General features: G+C 43.2%; 1 protein-coding gene across 1 annotated transcript in view; it reads right to left on the bottom strand.

Annotated features, from left to right (window-relative positions):
• Positions 1 to 8,112: 8,112 nt before the first annotated feature.
• dipk2ab (divergent protein kinase domain 2Ab) overlaps positions 8,113 to 19,126 on the bottom strand; it is a 29,583-nt gene continuing 18,569 nt past the window's right edge. Inside the window, exons 3-4 of the mRNA XM_079575759.1 lie at positions 18,019 to 18,322; positions 8,113 to 11,763 (exon numbers count right to left, since the gene is read on the bottom strand). Of these exons, the coding sequence (XP_079431885.1) occupies positions 11,417 to 11,763; positions 18,019 to 18,322 (651 nt within the window). The 3' untranslated portion in view covers positions 8,113 to 11,416. The remainder of the gene's footprint in view (positions 11,764 to 18,018; positions 18,323 to 19,126) is intronic.

A 19,126-nucleotide genomic window follows, 5' to 3' on the forward strand; every position in this document is an offset into this window, starting at 1 on the left:
TACAGCAAAAAAGTGACAAAAATACAGCAAAAAATGTAACAAAAATACAGCAAAATAAGACAAAAATACAGCAAAAAAGTGACAAAAATACAGCAAAATAAGACAAAAATACAGCAAAAAAGTGACAAAAATACAGCAAAAAAGTGACAAAAATACAGCAAAAAAGTGACAAAAATCCAGCAAAAAATGTAACAAAAATACAGCAAAAAAGTGACAAAAATACAGCAAAAAGTGACAAAAATACAGCAAAATAAGACAAAAATACAGCAAAAAAGTGACAAAAATACAGCAAAATAAGACAAAAATACAGCAAAATAAGACAAAAATCCAGCAAAAAAGTGACAAAAATACAGCAAAATAAGACAAAAATACAGCAAAAAAAGTGACAAAAATACAGCAAAAAAGTGACAAAAATACAGCAAAAAAGTGACAAAAATCCAGCAAAAAATGTAACAAAAATACAGCAAAAAAGTGACAAAAATACAGCAAAAAATGTAACAAAAATACAGCAAAAAAGTGACAAAAATACAGCAAAAAGTGACAAAAATACAGCAAAATAAGACAAAAATACAGCAAAAAAGTGACAAAAATACAGCAAAATAAGACAAAAATACAGCAAAAAAGTGACAAAAATACAGCAAAAAAGTGACAAAAATCCAGCAAAAAAGTGACAAAAATCCAGCAAAAAATGTAACAAAAATACAGCAAAAAAGTGACAAAAATACAGCAAAAAGTGACAAAAATACAGCAAAATAAGACAAAAATACAGCAAAAAAGTGACAAAAATACAGCAAAATAAGACAAAAATACAGCAAAATAAGACAAAAATCCAGCAAAAAAGTGACAAAAATCCAGCAAAAAATGACAAAAATCCAGCAAAAAAAGTGACAAAAATCCAGCAAAAAATGTGACAAAACAGCAGCAAAAAAGTGACAAAAATACAGCAAAAAGTGACAAAAATACAGCAAAATAAGACAAAAATACAGCAAAAAAGTGACAAAAATACAGCAAAATAAGACAAAAATACAGCAAAAAAGTGACAAAAATACAGCAAAAAATGACAAAAATCCAGCAAAAAAAGTGACAAAAATCCAGCAAAAAATGTGACAAAAATACAGCAAAAAAGTGACAAAAATACAGCAAAAAGTGACAAAAATACAGCAAAATAAGACAAAAATACAGCAAAAAAATGACAAAAATCCAGCAAAAAAAGTGACAAAAATCCAGCAAAAAATGTGACAAAACAGCAGCAAAAAATGTGACAAAACAGCAACAAAAAAGTGACAAAAATCCAGTAAAAAACTTGACAAAAATGCATCAAAAAAGTAACAAAAAAGCAACAAAAGTGCCATAAAAAAGTGACAATGCATAAGGGCAATACAAAGTGACGACAATGGCAAAGAGGAGAGAATGAATTTGGTTTTGGCGGGTGGTAAGAGGTTAAACACAAAGCAGTTTATGGAAGATTTTAATTCCGACTGTGACCGGGTTTTAAAGCGTGCCAGACCTTTGGGCGACACTGGCATAAAACAATATCTGAATATTTTGGGGAGCTTTCTCGAAGAAATGATGATGAAGCGGTATTTTTGCAAACCATCAGAAATATGCACCCAAAGAAGTACTAGAAAGCATCGTAATTTGACTTGCTTTGTTGTCCAAAAAGATCATTGTCACAAACAAACCACAAAAGTGCATCTAAAAGTGCTAGTGCTTTTGGTGAACTATGGGCCAGATCTGTCGTTGCCAGGTATCAGCAGCTGGATTACAAAGCCTATGCAGACTCACTATCTCCAGTCTTCCATAGAACGTGCAGATCTGGTCTTATGTTTGAGGTTTTGTTATTATCCAAAACTCCACTGCATGGATCATTACACGGACTCCGACCAGCACCACATCACCCCCATCCTGCCCTCACACTCCGCTCCTCCTCCACTGTCCAGCTCTCTGTCCCGCCGGCCAAGCTCGACACCATGGGGCAAAGACCATCCAGCCGCTCTGCTCCCCAGTTCTTAAAATAAAAAAAATAAAAAATGGACACAATGGGAAGCTGTTGAAGATGTAAAATGTGAACAGTTTCAAAGGTTTTGATATTTTGGACAAATGTATGCCGTGAAAAAAAAAAAAAAGGTTGAGCAATGTCCACGAGTGGGTTGTGTCTCCAGGGAAAAATGATATTTTCAAAGAATTGTAGATTTCATTTTGGCGTTATTCACTTGATGACTTAATGCTTTTTATTGCCCCGCGGAAACCCTGCATAGAAAACAGCTCTCTCAAAATGCATTCCTTTTTCTTCTACCCACGGAAATGCTAAATAAACGACCTGGCAACCATAGGCTCCCAAACAGCCAAGGGTGCACTGTGACAAATAAAAAGTTACTTATGTTTATACTTTACTTTTCTCCTCAACACTCTTGGTGAGTTACCGTTATTGCCAGACTAGAGGTTGCCAGATTGCTGAACAAACATGATGACAGAATGGTGGAGTTAAAAATTACCACGGTATGACACGCTTCTGTTTTGTTTGTCTCGAAACATTTTGTTCAGCTTCTAGCAGAGACGAGAAGCAACAGTGACTCATTCTCATAACCTTAAGTCTACTCCCAATATTGTTCTTGTATACACGTGTTTTGTTTTGTTACCATTCCCCCTTATAAAATAAAGATGTGATGTTTAGCGTAGTAAACATCATCAATACCAGAATACCGATACCGAATGCAACATTACACCAAAATGCCATTCTCTTTTCTCTCCATCCCCACTACCGGTGTATAATATTTTGTCTCTATTGCGGATATGAAAGAGCTCAGATAAAGAAAGCCAGATGAATAAATGATGTTTATAATCATAGCCCCGGGTGGAAGCTAATGTGCCCAGGGAGACGAGGGTTCGCGGGGATGAGCGGCACCAATCATGTGTCCAAACCCGGCCTTTTCCGAGACAGCCATGATAATGTGGCTCTAAACTTCCCCATGGGTGGGTAATGGGATTGTGAGACAGCCCGAGCCCTGCCGGATAAGCTGACCAGATAGCGGCACTGACCTCCTCTTCACAGATATCAGGACATGGAGAGGCTGCACAGCTTCTTATGGTGCAATGGTGTTGTTTTGTAAAGGTTAGAAGCCTCAGGCGGTGGAGTGTGCCGCCGCCTGATCTAGTGGGGAGGCTTGCAGCACATTGAAGCTCTGCCATACCTGAGGGTTACAGGTTCAAACCCTGGCACCGGTATTTTGATCAGTGTCTCTCTTCCATCTCAATGAGGTCCCGTGTAAAATGACATCCTTCAAGCTACTACCCACCGTCGTTCTGTTTTCACTCGGCTTCGTGAGTGGATGTGGATTTGACCAAATGTATTCTGACCAAACTGGGAGCGGTTTCCATGCAAACCCGAAGAGCAGAAGTCAAAAGTACCAGGGATACTGTTTTATGCCTTTCATGTGGTTTCGTAAATATGGTATATATTATACTAGTATACTTGTCGAATTGACCAGAATCATTTCGTATTTTCCACTGAGAAACTGGGAAATAATTTAGATGCCCGAGTTTCCGAGATGAGATAACCTTTGACCTTCCAACACAACTCATTTTTATGCCTTTTATGATTGTTATAAGGCCAACACTATAGTGCTGCGCGGGTCGGCTTTTTTCCCGACCCAACCCGACCTGATGTAAATCAAACTCCACCCGAAAAAAATGAGTCTCAATTTTCCGACCCGAGCCGACCCCGCACGCATAAAACATCCGACGCTAGCTGCAGCCGGCCGTCGCTCAGACGTTAGCGCGTCACGTGAGCGCGAGTTCACAGTGGAGAATTAGCGCTCGATGCTTTGTTTTGTCACTGTGCCGCTGAGGAACCTTTGAAATAGTTCATGGACTCATCAAGAGCAGGAAACTTTCCCGCGGCTTTACTTTTGGAGCGGAAATCGAAGTCATGCAAGAGCTACGTAGGCTATAGGCTAAACAAAACATGCTAATCATACGTTCACCCCATAAAACTGAACATTCAACAAAACACAGCCGACTTTGGGGCATTTATGGATAAGTATGTCGTAAGCGAAGGACAAAAAACTATATGAGCACTTTCTAACCCGGCCCACTCGCACCCGAAGTTTAAAATATATTTGAGGTACTGAATGTCAGGGCACGACTACTACACTATATTTAGCTACGCAATTTTAATGTTCTCTCCTTTTCTACTTTCATGTAAAATATAAATGCCTTTTAACTTGATCTGCTCTACCGATCAAAGCCAACGCCGACGACTTTCTCGCGGGAATGTACTTGTTTACAGCGGATTCTTGTGCGTTTCACTTTGCTCCGACACAAAAGCGCTTGAACACAATGCGCTCATGATTTCACACTCGACAACTGGGAGAGGATCATCTTCACCGGAGCACATGAACGCAGCACAAGCCCCGGGTTCTGCCCAACATTGCCGACTTCCTGTAAGGTTTGGGGGCAGGGTCTATTCCTTTTGTTGGGTTTCTTGGCTTATGGACGACAATAAGAAGAGGGAAAAAAAGCTCATTTAATTCAATGTCGATAGATGTTGACAAGTTGGATCTCTTTGAAATGTGAAAGCTGTCATAACGTGCTCTTGATTCCAACCCAATATGGCCGACTTCCTGCGAAACAGAGCATGACGGTTCGCTTTTCGGTTTGGCCCGCTGTCACCCATCACTGAACCATATGTCACTGGCCTGCACCACAAAAGGAACGTCCCAGTTTCGATAGGGGTCGACTTTGACCGGGGGTGGCGCGGAGCTATCTTTGTATTAGATGTGTGCGATTCGTCCAATTCCATAAATGTTCATGTGACCTGGATCTCTCGGCCACTTTCGGTAACTTTTCATTGATGCTGAAAAGGTCAACAAACGCGATCATCGCCAGAGAGAAAGACAAAAGAAAAGAAAAGAAAACCGGGCCAAAACAATAGCCCCTGAATCCCCGGCTCGGGCCTAAATAGATCTTTCATACGCCACAGTTGAAGTGTACTTTGTTCCATCCACTTGCCGTCTCTCTTTTGGGTGCCCCCCTCTCTCTCAGTAGGTCTTGCGTGGTAATGTTTTTCCGGACAGCTCTTCTTGTCACACTGAACAATTGCACAGTTCTTCACATTTGGACTCTGAGGATTTTTCCTCCTCCGATCTCCACGGGTCACATTCTGTTCTTTTGGCAACCCACGTATTGAACCATTAAGCGTGTGACTGGCAGACTTCAGCAATGGCCGACACACTGTCAGTTAGCCTGCAACCAAATTAGAACTCAATATGTTGAAGGAATAGGCCACCGTTTTTACATACTGAGATATGTTCTTACCTTAGCTTTGACGAGTTCTTTAGGACCTGTCTGATCTTCCCCCGTGCCTTCTGTCACGTAAACACAGCGCAGACGGCGTTAGCATTTAGCCTCTCCCTCTCTCCTCTATAGCTCCAAAACAGGTCAAGATAGATGCTACCAAGCTCTTCCACGTTTTCCTTATTTAAATATGGTTACGTGAAGTGTTACACTACAAAGTATAATTACACAAAATTAAACAATGTGGATTTTCTAAGCGGATAAAAGGGGGAACTATTGTAAGGCGTAATAATACCCGGAGTACAGTAGTTCGAAATCCACGCAGTAATCTTCACTTTACTGTGCAGATGACAAATAACTCCTGGTATTATTACGCCTTACAATATAGTTCCCCTTTTATCCGCTTAGAAAATCCACATTGTTTCATTTTGTGTAATTATACTTTGTAGTGTAACACTTCACGTAACCATATTTAAATAGGGAAAACGTGGAAGAGCTTGGTAGCTTCTATCTTGACATGTTTTGGAGCTATAGAGAGAGGGAGAGGCTAAATGCTAACGCCGTCTGCGCTGTGTTTACGTGACTGAAGGCACGGGTGAAGATCAGACAGGTCCTAAAGAACTCGTCAAAGCTAAGGTAAGAACATATCTCAGTATGTAAAAACGGTGGCCTATTCCTTTAAGTGTTTTTTAGTAATGCTTTCCACACGTGCCTTTTGATTTGAGATTATTTGCCATTTCACATAAAGGCTTCAAAATTGCTTCATAACGGTGTCGCATGTACCTCTGAAGAAGCCGACGTGCATGTGTTGGACGTCCCTCCACTTCTTCCCGTCGTCCCCAAACTCCGCACGGCAAATGGCCGCGGTCGTTGCGTGTGGCTCGGAGCGTGCGGCGGCTTTTAAAAGGCACAGATCTAAATGAGCCATAATAGATGTGCGGGTGACATAACCTCAGTGAAGGGTGTACGAGGCTGACAGGAACATCGCTTCTAGCAACTCCTGTGTTGCATTAGTGATGATTCTCCAGGAGGCTCCTTCTTCCCCCCCCCACCCCGCTCTATCTCGCGCTCTCTCATCTCACCCGGTCTTCAAAGGGTTCTCCGGAACACCAGCCGAAATCCGGAAAAGCCCCAAAATCGACACGTGCTGAACTTTTACCCGCAACCCTCGACCAAGGTGTAATTCCCGATTTGTAGGGGTAAAAAAAAAAAAAAACGTATATAGGCCATTCCGGTTCTAAAAATGGCCGCCTCTCCCTGGGGTTAGCTGGAGCATGTAATAGACTTTACAAAAACCTTAGCAATGGCAAATGGGAACTTTTTGGTCAATGCACATTTTGAGTGGAGAAAAAAAAAAAAAGGCAAACTTGGGAATGTTAAAAAACTTCTCTATGCATAAAACAGAAGAGCTCCACAGTATGTTCTCCAGTAACAATATACAGTATGTGGTTGGAATGGCATCTAGAATAAAAATCCTCACACTGGTGATTGGTGAGACTACTGCTGCACAATACATTGCCGAGCTCATGTTATCGCAGTATCTGTATCACGAGGAAACCGCAGTAGTTATGTGACATAAATCACTGATGTTGCTTTTTTTCTCACACAGCAGAAACTGTATCTTAAAGGAAAAGTAAGTAACTTTAGCCCCTAGCCACAAGTGCCACTGCAGGTGTTGTGGCATGTTGCATTTTTTTTTTTTTACTCATAAAAGGGGCTAGATGAAAGTTCGTCATTTTATGCTCACTACTGCCACCTCAGGTCTTATGCAGAACTGCACCTTCTATATTAAGCGTGTGCATGATTGCACTTCGGACCGAATTTACACCTTTTTGAGTGACAGTGCAGGATTTTAGAGGCAGGTTTAAGCTCCTTCGATACATTAGGACATGGCTGGAACATGTAGAGGGAGGAAAATACATAATTTTAACATATTTAAAGTCTGTATAGTCCCTTTAATTGTCCGTGAAGGTAAATACTATGCTGGGAAAAGACGAAAGGGAGTGAGTGATATTGTACATTGTGCCACAACCCCAATTACACAATGGATGCATTTTTTCCCCCGCTCAAAACGCTGTCAATACTAAGTAGCGCTAGCCCACAATTAGCTTTGCCTGTTAGCATGTTAGCTTCTTCAGATTGTGATTATCCAAGTAACAATGCATGGACTTACCTGTACCATGTCGTAAACCTCAGAAATGCGGCGCCAAAAGTAATTTTGTCGGCAACTGGGAGCAACGAGGGAGAGGTTTTCCATTAGTGTGTATTGGGGATGCCGGGTCGGAGGCAGGGAAAGTGTTGTTTTCTGGCCAGAGACACCAGGGGGAGATGAAAGACCCCCTCAATCATCCCTTTAACACTTGTATTACCCCCACAGGGACTACGGAAAGTTACTTTGTTCTGCTTTATTAAAAATGTGAATAATATTGTTCTACTTGAGCCTTGTGAATAACTGCGACAGGTGCAACGCTCATCTGGCATTTGGTCACGGATTATTTCTTCCTGGCTCCAATAGAAGAGGGAAAAAAAAGCATGTTACTTTTTTTTTTTATGCCTCTGCACACTTTTCATCCCCTTTGTGTCACTACTAATCTGGCAAACTTTTCCCTTTCATGAGACGTAAGCGGTCTTGCAGGCTTGGACTGTGACAGGGGAGGCTAAAGTCATGTCGAGATTTTGATAATGTGGTTACGCAACGTCTCTGCACCTCTGCCTTACGCGCACACACACGCGCACACACACGCGCACACACACACACACACACACACACACACACGCACACACACACGCACACACACACACACACACACACACACACACACGCACACACACCTTTCCCGCTGATAACCACGAGTTCAGAGGACGGGAAATGCTCGGGATTTGCCGAGCACCTGCTGATATGGCGGAGGCAGTAGTCACATGACAGAACAATTACTGTGTACCTGTTATTAAAGCCGCCTTCCTTTTTCTACCCTTCTCTCTCTCTCTCCCCTCTGTCTCCCAAACCCCGAGGCAGATGAATTACAGCAATATCCACTTCCTCGAGGGTAGCAAACTGCAAAGCTGCAAAACACAATATGCAAAAATAAGCCGCTCCTGCTTTCATTGTGGCTTTGACAACTCCAGTTTCCAATTTACCCCGGCAAACTTACTCCCAGCAAATTGGATAATACGGCGATGGAAATTCAGCCGGTTCTATTTACCGTTAGTTTAGATTTCACACTTTTCCAGATACTACAATTGGAGAGTTTGACTTTTTTTTTCCCCCCTCCCTCTTCTCTCCACTCTTGCACGCATTTCCATTTCCGTGTCCGATGTATTAAATCCCTGGTGGCTGAGCCTTGAAATGGCCTTATGTTTATTTAAACTCGCAGGACGGAGAGCAAGTGAGCGCCCAGTCGCCTTCTTTTTTTTTTTTTTTTTGGTGGCATTTTCTCAGACCCAGCCAAGCCCCGGGCCATTCATCAGCCCTGGCTAAGTGTAGCTACAGCGCGGACGGATAAACGGCACTCCACCACAATGAGCGCGACATCCAACTCTCCGCAGAAACCAGCGGGTGTGTCAAAGAGAAGCACAATTAGAGGACAAGGACGGGGGGGTTGAGACGGAAAAGGGAAGAGTTGAGGAAATAGCCACGGAAGAAGACAGAGAATGTTAGTCATCGAGTGTCTAATTTTGGTCCGGGCCCGAGCGCTACTTTGTTCCGTCAAGACGAGCTGACTCAAGACGGACAGAAGTGCTGTTGAAGTAACAAAGACCACACTTCACAGAGAAATGGCATGCGCACTCAGAAATAATGAGAACTAAGGAGCTGGGGAAGCGGATATGTGGAAGTCTGCTACTGTTTGTCGAGTGATATTCCAATTAAAACTCAAATGTTTGCCGTTAAAAGTTAAAACTCCTCGCTTTCGACCGATTTTTTTCCTTCCAAAAAAGGGAAAATCTACACTGACAGTAAACTGTATTTACAAAAAAGCTTCCCTAATGTAGTGGAGAGAGAGAGAGATGGGACTACTTCCCCGTATCCAAGTTGAGCTGAGAGAACAACAAAGAGAAGTCGGGCGCGGATCCAAATTAGAGCAGAGATGAAGATATGAAAGATCAAAACTGGAATGGAGAAAGGAGAAAAAAGGGAAAGGGAATTGGCAAATGCTGAGATCCTGCAGCGACACAGTGAATCCAATTTTAAAAGTAATACGTGCCGGAGCCAAGCGGCTGTAGGTTACACGGAGATAATGAAATACCCAGACCAAAAAGAAGACCACGCACACCATGGAGTTTATATTATCTATATAGATCTCTTCATTTATTTTAAGATTTTAAACTCACTAGAAGTTGTAAATACAACTCTTGAATGAAAGGCACAGGAAAAATCAGACAATGCTGATAGAATACTCCAAAGAAAAGTTACAGTACAAAAGTGGACAGTTAAGTTACCGCACATACAAATCCCTCCAGGTTGAACTTTTCCTTTTAGAGTTGGGCTCACGGATGCAATACGGAGGAAAAAAAAAAAAAAAAAACAGCAGAAATCCCAAAACTTTTCTTTATTGCTTTTCCAAACTGACAAAAGGGTCACCTCTAAAAGCAGAAACATTGATAGAGCCGCTCGTACTTTTTGTGATAATTAGCAGTGTGGGTGTTGAATGCGCTGCATAACTCTACTGTGGGCATTTGGATTCCTGACCTCAAAGCAGCCGACATACGCCGCATACTGAGCCCGCCGCTATTATGTGAACAAGATCTCTCCTTTCTGCTTGCTAAACGAATGTGCGTTTGCCGATTATACTTCAATTTGTTGGTCCGCCGGTTGCAAACAAAAAAAAAAAATCAACCTCGAAAAAAAAACTCCTGTGTGGGGTGTTAAAATATGCAGAGGAAAATTTCTCCGGTGCAAAATTTAGTGTAGGCCGGACGCCCATTGTAAAGCCGTGAAGCGCGTTCGAATTGCCTTTCCCTTTTTGAACATTTACTTGATAAATCTTTCGGCGTTAACCGTGTAGGTTTTTGTTTATCAATTATGGACGCTTTAAACGGCACTAGAGACCGCCATTGCGTAGTTTTATGGTGTTTTCCCTTTGCCCTGATATACCAATTAGTCCGTCCTGCGTTCCCCGTTTGTTTGTTGGGAAATGCGCATCAGTTTTACGAGCCTCCGAACTCATGCGTTAAGTGTCCTTCGAAACGGTCGTACTGGGGGGAATCAACTGGAGGGAAGATGCCGTCACTCTGTACTGCTCAAGGTTCTTAATATTACATACAGCCTCTTTGGTATGGACAGATCTGCATCAGGGGACTGCCACAGCCTAATGAAGTCCCTTCTAATCCTTAGCCTCACCCGCTCCGGGTCCCATTAAAAAACGGGAAGGGGGGGGGGGATAACAGGGAAAAACAAACATGATTGCCATGATCCTGAAACCTGGAAATGGATTGATTGATTGGAGTAGCACAAAGCGGGGCCTATACAGCTGTGGAGGGCTTTCTGTCTCTCCAGCGTGAAAGCCAAACGCACAGCGCCCTGCCTCGGCTCTACCTGCAGCTGCCCGGCCTGTCAGCGGGAGATTCATGCTACCTCTGCCTTCCCTGCAGCCATGCTACAAAGACGAGGGGGGGGGAAGAGGGGGAAAAAAAGCCACAGAGCTGCGCAAAATGTAAACGTACCGATCTTCTTAAGCTCAGCCCTCAAACGAAAAAGTATGAACTGAATAAAAGGGCGAGATCCTGGGGGTAAGATGGAGCAGGTGGTACGGATGAGTTATAAACACAACAGTTCTCGGGCTGGGGAGGGACAGGGCTGTGCTGCTGTGCTGGGTCCAATGATGAATGCGTTCAGCTGAACCTCTCCCTTTGAAAAAGTGGCAGGCCCACCTTCAGAGGTTTTTTTTTTTTTTTCTTTTTTACCTTGATCCTCTCTATCCTGGTCCTAACCTGAACCTACTCCACTTTCACGCAGAGCTCGGCCGCGTTTGATCGGGGACACTTCTGACGCGAGACCTTCAACACTTCCCGTGCAAAGGGCAGCAAATGACATCATGAACGAGAACCAGGACCTCAAGAGTTCGGAGATTTCGTCTTCTTCTTCAGTCTCTCGGCGACTCGGGCTTGACGCCGACCACGTTTATTACCTGGCCGTGGCCGAGGCCGAGGCAGCGGATAACTGTGTGAGGTACTCGCGCAGTTCTTTCGCCGCCTGGAAGCGACCGAAGCGCTTTTTAGGTTTGGTGCATTCGTCCAACAGGGCGTCTAGTTGTCCTTCTTTGGCTATGTGGGCGGGGAGGTCGTGGAGCAGCCCCCCGGTGGTGCCACGCCACGTCGCGTACCGGGACAGCAGGTTCTGGCAAATGGCATAGTAGTTGTGGTCCACCGTCACCCGGGAGCAGAGGGCGTCCTTGGAGAACGACAGGCAGGCCTCGCGGTCGCACTCCTCGAAGCGGCTCTCGTACCACACGTCGTAGTTCTCGGGCTTATCTGCGGGGGAGACGACGGGATAAACGGGGTTATAAACTAATCCGATCATAAACAAGCAGTCAGTAATATTAACATAGATGCAAAACATTCATTCCAGGCATTTATTGAGTCGTAAGCTGCCTGCTCGCAGCCGTCACCAGGTGGAATAGTAATGAAGGCGGCATATGTGGCGGCTGCGACCTTTGATGAAAGTCGTACACTCCAAAACGTCCCCGATTTATTGGAGCGCAATAACCTCTGAGCAGTCAGTTATTCAAATCTAGATGGGATCGCGCTACAGTTATTATTTTAGACAAATCATTCAGGCCGCGGTGTAAAATATAGTCACTCATTTAAGTATAACAATGCTCTGTTTAGCTCCAGCTGACCTTTTAACTATTCTTTTCGACCGCTGGAGTAGATTATTACACCCACACGCCCGATAAGAGCCGAAGGGGCCGAGGTGCCACTTTTGACATTGCACCGGGGAACTGAAAGGAAATTCTTTTTCAAAGCACACAGCCACAACAACTCATCTGCCGTTTCATTTGACAGAAATGAACCACTTTGGAGATTTATTGAGCAAATAAAATTCTTTCTCCGCCGCGTTTTTCTCTTCGGAGAGTTGCGCCGGGGTAAAAAAGGAGGCGGCCAAGAAAATAACCTGGAATGATGAGAGAGCTATTGGTTTGTGCATTAAAAAGGCGATCGATGAGATTGTGGAGGGAGAAAGGGAGTGGGCGGACCCAGAGGATGCAAACACATAATCAGTGTATCAGCGCTTGTAATGCACTTCTCCTCTGGCTCATCAGAACAGCTCAATCAAACATCCAGCTCTGCCCTGTTAGCAAGGAGCCCCCGTGTGCGCACACACCCCCTCCTCCGCCACCCCCAAAATAAGGAGGGGCGCATCAACCTCAATCAGCATAGGTGATGAAGATGGATCGGCCCCAGCGCCGGTGTATTTAGAGTGCCTATACCACAAAAATAAGAGTCGGTGTTTCAAGGTGAGGTGAAAGCAATTAATGTTTGGGAGCTGGCCATGCATCACAGCCCGGCGCTGATTGACAGATGGCATCGGGACGGAGAGCGCGACATTCAAAGACAATAAAGGAAAGTCGCGAACCTAAACCACCGAAAGAGAAACTGCTTTGTCATTGAAGCTAATAAATGGCATATGTGCATGTATTTGGGCTTAATATCTAGTGTCTGTGCATTTATTTGCATTTTTCTGATACCATACTTTTCTTTTTATACCTGAAGTTGTGTTTCCATTAATGTCATGTTTAACACATTGAGTGCTGCACTCTTTGGGGATTTAGCTGTAGAGCGCCAACAATCCAGACAATTTATGATATTTGTTGCACCACATCGTATTCTGCGTTATAGCTATGGAGACATGCTATGGCTCGTTTGAAAGGTGAGACTCTAAGCTCTCCTAGGGTGAAAACAGTTTCATTCCATGTGCCTCGGTTCCTGAGTAATTTAAGCTAAACTAAAAAATGTTTTTTTTTCTAGAAACAGAGATATTGCGTGTTTTATGAAACACTCTCCTTTATGATTAACTCCTCTCTCCAACTACCTAGAGTGTCTAGTTTTATAATTTGAAAATAAATTTAAAAACATGGTTTTTTTTGGCACTCAATGTGTTAAAGCTCTTAGGAACAAGCATTTTCAAGCTTGTCCTTAATGTCATGTTTATTTTCACATGTCTACGTCTTCAATAACCATTTATTATATATTATATTTATAATAATCATGCATTGCGATATCTTCCTGCCTCAGATTTTAACATTTTCTTTAAACCCCTATCTCCCGCCATGCATTTTCTACAGTTCGGCTTTACCTAAATCTAAAAGCTTCCTGACAGGGGAGCTATAGGCCCTTTCCCCTCACGTTGTCGACGGTTTTTCCATTCCATTTCAGACATTTTTGTTGAGTTTTATCCATTTTTTATTGCACTTTCATCACTTTTTTCGTTGCATTCTTGTCAGATTTTTGTTGCACTTATGTGGCAGTTTTTTGTTGCATTTTTCATTGCTTTATTTGCCACATTCGTTTCATTCTTGTTGCCAATTTGTGGCCTTTTCTCACTTTGACACTTTTTTGGTTGCATTTTCTTCCACGTTTTTGTCGCTATTTTGCCTTTTTTTCCAAGTAGCTTTTAGATTCGGGTAAAGCCAAACTAGAGAAAACGTGCTCGATTCAAGTGGCGGTGAAGAAATTAAACTTGTTTCCTTTTCACTGCAACAGCCGTGATTTCAAGTCCTGGGATTCTATTTTTTTTACACATAAACACAAAACCAAAACTAAGGCGTCATCATGAAAGACCTTTCTACATAACTTCTCAAAAAGGTGCAGTCCGCTGTTTATTTACCCCAAATCTTCTCCTTTCCATTTCCATCGTAACAACGTGCACCTTTGCAAATCAAAATCATCTCCAATTCAAATGAGTGCAGAGAGACGTGGCGGCGGCGGCGGCGCGGACGAGCAGCTCGGAGACCAGGAAGTAACCTGTAGCGTCCATGTTAAAGAGGCCAGGTCAGAACGTGTCTACATTCTGCTCACTCGTGCGCTCGTGGGGGGGGGGGGGGCGCCGGCTCTGAAATGCTTGTTAGCGTGGCCTTACGAGTGGCATTCAGCGGGACGAGGCGATTTTAACAATGTGCAGCCTGTGTTGGCCTGCATTATTGAATGTGAGAGAGAGAGAGAGAGGAGGAAAGCGCGGGGTGAGAACACTGTTTTTAAGAGTAAGCTGCCGAGCCAAGTGTGCGCTAAACTATGCAGCATGTGTTTCAAAGTGTAACAGTGAGGCCCAATGAAATCCTTATATCAGGTCTTTTATATGGGGGTTTTCTTTTAGTAAGAACAATTGGTATTTAAATGATATAACTTTGCAAATTGAGCGGTTTATACTGGTTGCTACAATTCACCAAACTACTTTCTCTCTTTGTCTTAACCATAAGAGCCACAACCGCAAGCAAGTAGATTTACCTGAGGCAAACGTGAATTTACATGGACTTAAATTACCCAAATCTAAAAGCTTCTTGTGTCAAAATAGCCACAAAAATAAGATGAAAACGAGGATGAAAATGCAACAAAGGAACAAAATTGCAAAAAACAAAACAAAAAAGGTACAAAAGAGCAACAGAAAAGTGACAAAAAAGCATAGAAAAAACAAAAAGCCACAAAAGAGTGACACAAAAATGTCAACAATGCAACAAAAAGGTGACAACAAAAAACATGAAAAAGTGACCGTAACAAAAAAGCAACAAAATCTTGACAAAAGAAATGAAAAGTGAAAAAAAAGCTGAAAAAAGTAACAGAAATGTGAAAAAAAAAGTGTGACGAAAAGACAACAAAAAAGAAAATGAAAAAAAAAAAAAAGCGGCAACAACGCGACGAAAACGATCCATTGAGATGAATTTTGCAGGTCTCAAGACCTTATTCTGAGCTATGTGCTATAAGCCTTTAGATTTGGGTAAAGCCGAACTTAAGAAAATGTATTTGGTTAAGAGGTTAAAAAACTGTGCGAAAGCTAAAAATCAGAGCGTTTTGTGTAGACCTCGTATTATAAATATAACCTTTACAATAACATTTACTGTGATTGATCAAATAAGTTCAAAAGTTACACTGATAAAAATAAAATGATTGATTGACAGCGCTCACAGCAGCTCCATTTATAAACTTGCAGGTAAATGCTTAATTAAAAGTGTTCCTGATTCGCCTCCAGGTTTCATTTAATCAGAGCAATGTGTTCTTTGTCATCTATAGGAAAAATGACTTCAGTAACCAGAGCGTGCTTTCGATGGCCGGCCGCTCCGGAGCTTCATCATAAGGAATCTTTAACAGGCCAATGATGGGGAATGGCTTCTCTCGCGCCGCTGGATTGTGCAAAAACGCATTCCGCATTGTGAAACCACGTGATTTATCAATATGGATGCTCCCTGACAAGAGGAGTGGAAACACTGCACGGCTGTCTGCGTCTGATTTGCAAATCAAACAGCCCGAGTTTAGAGAGATGAAATTCGCCGTCGACACTTAAGACGGTGCCTTCAATCTGGGAGTCTAATTGCACGGATTGGATTCTCCGGTGCTCGCGGTGCCACGGGGAGGTTGCGCCGCTTATTTCCGAGCGCTGTCCGACAGTAGCCTGTGACCTCATAATAGTCGTTACCGCAGTCATCCCAGCCCGACTCCTGCTGCGTCTCTTGGCACGTAGAAAAAAACAAACAAAAGGAGGCACGGCCCAGGTTTGAACTATGGGGGTGTGAGAAGGCACGCTCGCAAACAAACAAAAAAAGGTTGGTAAATATGAATTCTATTTTTGCAGGGCTATTAAAATGAGATTAAAAAGTATCACATGTAGCTTTTCAGTTCAACATTGATCTCTTTAAGCTATTCCCAAATCCACCGGTTTAGCCAATGGAAGCTTATGTGGAGAAAATCCTAATAGGCGATTGTAACCGTTAAAAGCCAGCGCACCTGATTAACTGGTCATCCATTCAGCAAATGTTTCCCGTGTCCCCTTAACGTATGAGTTCCTGGGATGTAGCACATTCATTTTGTTGTGTGACAGATTTTTAATTTTGTAAAACTACACTTTATCTCAGGATAAATACATCAAGAGTTCCCATAAACTACAGCATGCCCCTGGAGTCACACCCACCTATAGTTCATATCTGTCACAGGACGCTAGTGTGGAACCTCAGTACGGCGCGCTACAGCACTTCATCACTTTAATAGGATTCCTGAGGTGGGGACAAATAGACGAGTCTGACTGGGTGGTCTGTGCGCTCTCTGAAGTTGCCCCAGGAAGAGGAGCGAGGGGTGCCCGGCCGCCACAGACTGTGTGATCTACGACTAGCTCGGTCCTTGTTATGAGACTTATTCTGAAGCAAAAACTGGGGCAGTGGAGATGGCTCGTTATCCGGACGATCTTTGCTTTGATGCTCACAAGCTTGTCGGACTTGTCGGAGAACTATATTCGAGCGGAGCATAGAAGCGGTGTGTCCCTGAGGAGCCCTCTGCAGACCCCAGTCCCTGTGTGACAGGCTACTGCTGGCACTTACAGCTGACATAAAGCCTGCTGCTCTCGAGAAAAAGCACTGCGTGTGTTGATCACACAGAGATTTTTAAGAACACTTCTTTGACAAACAGTTGGAAAACAAGCCCAGGAGTTTGTAAAAATAATATTTTATAATCCAAGCAAGAAACTCTGTGAGGAGTGTGTAGTTTTCCAGAAACTCAGAATTTAAATATTGTATTAGCTCAAAGGAACAGGCCATGGTTTTTCCATACTGAGATGTTCTTACCTGAGCTTAGACAAGTTGATGCGCACCTGTCTGGTCTTTGTGTGTGTGCTCAGTCACGCAAAAAGACCAAAGCTGTTGTTAGTATCTAGCCTCTCCACCTCTCCTTTAGGGGGCCAAAAGGGGGTGACGTTAGAAGCAACAAAGCTCTTCCATATTTCCTCTATATTTAAGTACGATTAAGTACCTGCAATTTTCTTTATCTTCACTTTACTACGTGGACGTGGAAGTGCTCCTAAGGTGTTATTACGCCTTACAATATAGTACCCCCTTTTATACGCTTGGAAAATCGACTTGGATCGTGTAACTACTCACATAACTGTATCTAAATAGGGAAAACTACAAAGAGCGTGGTCGCTTCTAACTTCACCCCCGTTTGGCCCCATAGAGGAGAGGAGAGGCTAAATGCTAACAACATCTTTGGTGACTGAGTGTGCGCGTGAAGACCAGACATGTACGCATCAACTCGTCAAAGCTCATGCAAGAAGATATCTCAGTATGGAACAACAGTGGCCTGTTCTTTTAAAAGGCAAACAGCTTAGATCATGAAAGCAAATAAACTGTTGTAAAATGCTGATGAATAAACTGGAGAAGCACTGCCATACCAAATGTGGCCCAAAGATCAGAAAGGAGTTATTTTGGTAGATTTATTTATCTGTAGTCAAAGGAGAACATCTCCATGGAGTCGAGTGGGTGATGTCCAGCTCCCGGCAAAGTTATGTCTGAGGAGAGACAAGCCCTCTGAATGAAAAGACGCTCCAGTTGGAAACATATTTCACCAACAAAGACACCCGTGATGAATGCATAGTGTTTTGTTGTGAAATAATATACAGGCCTTTATTATTGAAATTATAGGGACGTCTTATCTGGACACTAACACCTTATGCTGTCTGTGTCTGTGTCTGTGTGTGTGTGTGTGTGTCTGTGTGTGTGTGCACTGGGCAGTATTCAGGTAGCCACTCACTCTGCTTGATCAGCCTCTTGTCTGCCACCAGGACGTTCTCCGCATCGACAACAATGACCTTTCCGTCCCGTGGGCCGACCGCAAAGTTATCGAAGCTGACGTCCAGCAGGTAGAGGGCGAAGTCAAAGTCGTTGTTGGTTAGCTGCTCCGCGATGTCCATCAGCTGACGTGCCAGGTCCACCCTCTTCTCCCACGGAGCGTTGTAGAAGCTCCACAGCTCCTCGCCCACGTAGTTGACAGCAACCACACGTCCACAAGCTCCCAGGTATTTGGCAAAGGGCCAGCCTTCATCTGAGGGAAAGCTCTGAAAGAGAGGGGGGGAAATGAATGAGTAATGAAATTGTTTAGGCTGTTTAGAGTCGTCTTGGCCAAACAAAAATCCACATGCTAGAAACTTAACAGAGCTGAACAGTGAAATATGTTTACAGCTAAATTTCAAAACAAAAAATACTGTGCTTGGAAGTGCTGTTTTTGGTAATTACATGGTATACCGGTGGAATGAACCAAAAGGATCAGGGGGAACATTTCTAGTTTTGCACAGACTGGATAGAAAAAAAAAGCTGAAAGTCAGTTTGTATAAAAGCCCTACAGCCAAAAGCTGATGTGCGCTGCATGTATTCAGTGGTACCAGGGAAATGATGGGTGATTTGTGGTAGCAGCACTTAGCGAGGAAGCCTTATGTGTTGAATTTGTACGGCTGCATGAGGTTGGTAAACCCAGTTAATACAGTTTGGGCAGGCAGACATGAAGCCTCTGTTTTACTGTTCAATAATTAATGCCACGAGCAAAAAATAACAACAACTCTGAGTCTGCTGTAAATGAATCATTAGAAATCAATGCCCATTCAATATAAATGACCTTGCCTACAGTAACTAGCCTGACGTAAAGGCTCACCAATACTTAAGGACCTAGATCTTTTCTAATGTATTTTTTACACTCAGGAGCACTGGTGACTCACACAGTATCTGAATCTTCCTCCTCCCTTGGTCAGTCTCACTGCCACAGGCGATCATAACAGTTGGACATATGAATGGAAAACAATACAATGAAACACTTTTCTCTGCAGCCTACGCAAGTTTAACGCTGCCATCTTTTACCACACACACCC

Source organism: Gobius niger, assembly GCF_951799975.1.
Source record: "Gobius niger genome assembly, chromosome: 18".
Taxonomy (NCBI): domain Eukaryota; kingdom Metazoa; phylum Chordata; class Actinopteri; order Gobiiformes; family Gobiidae; genus Gobius; species Gobius niger.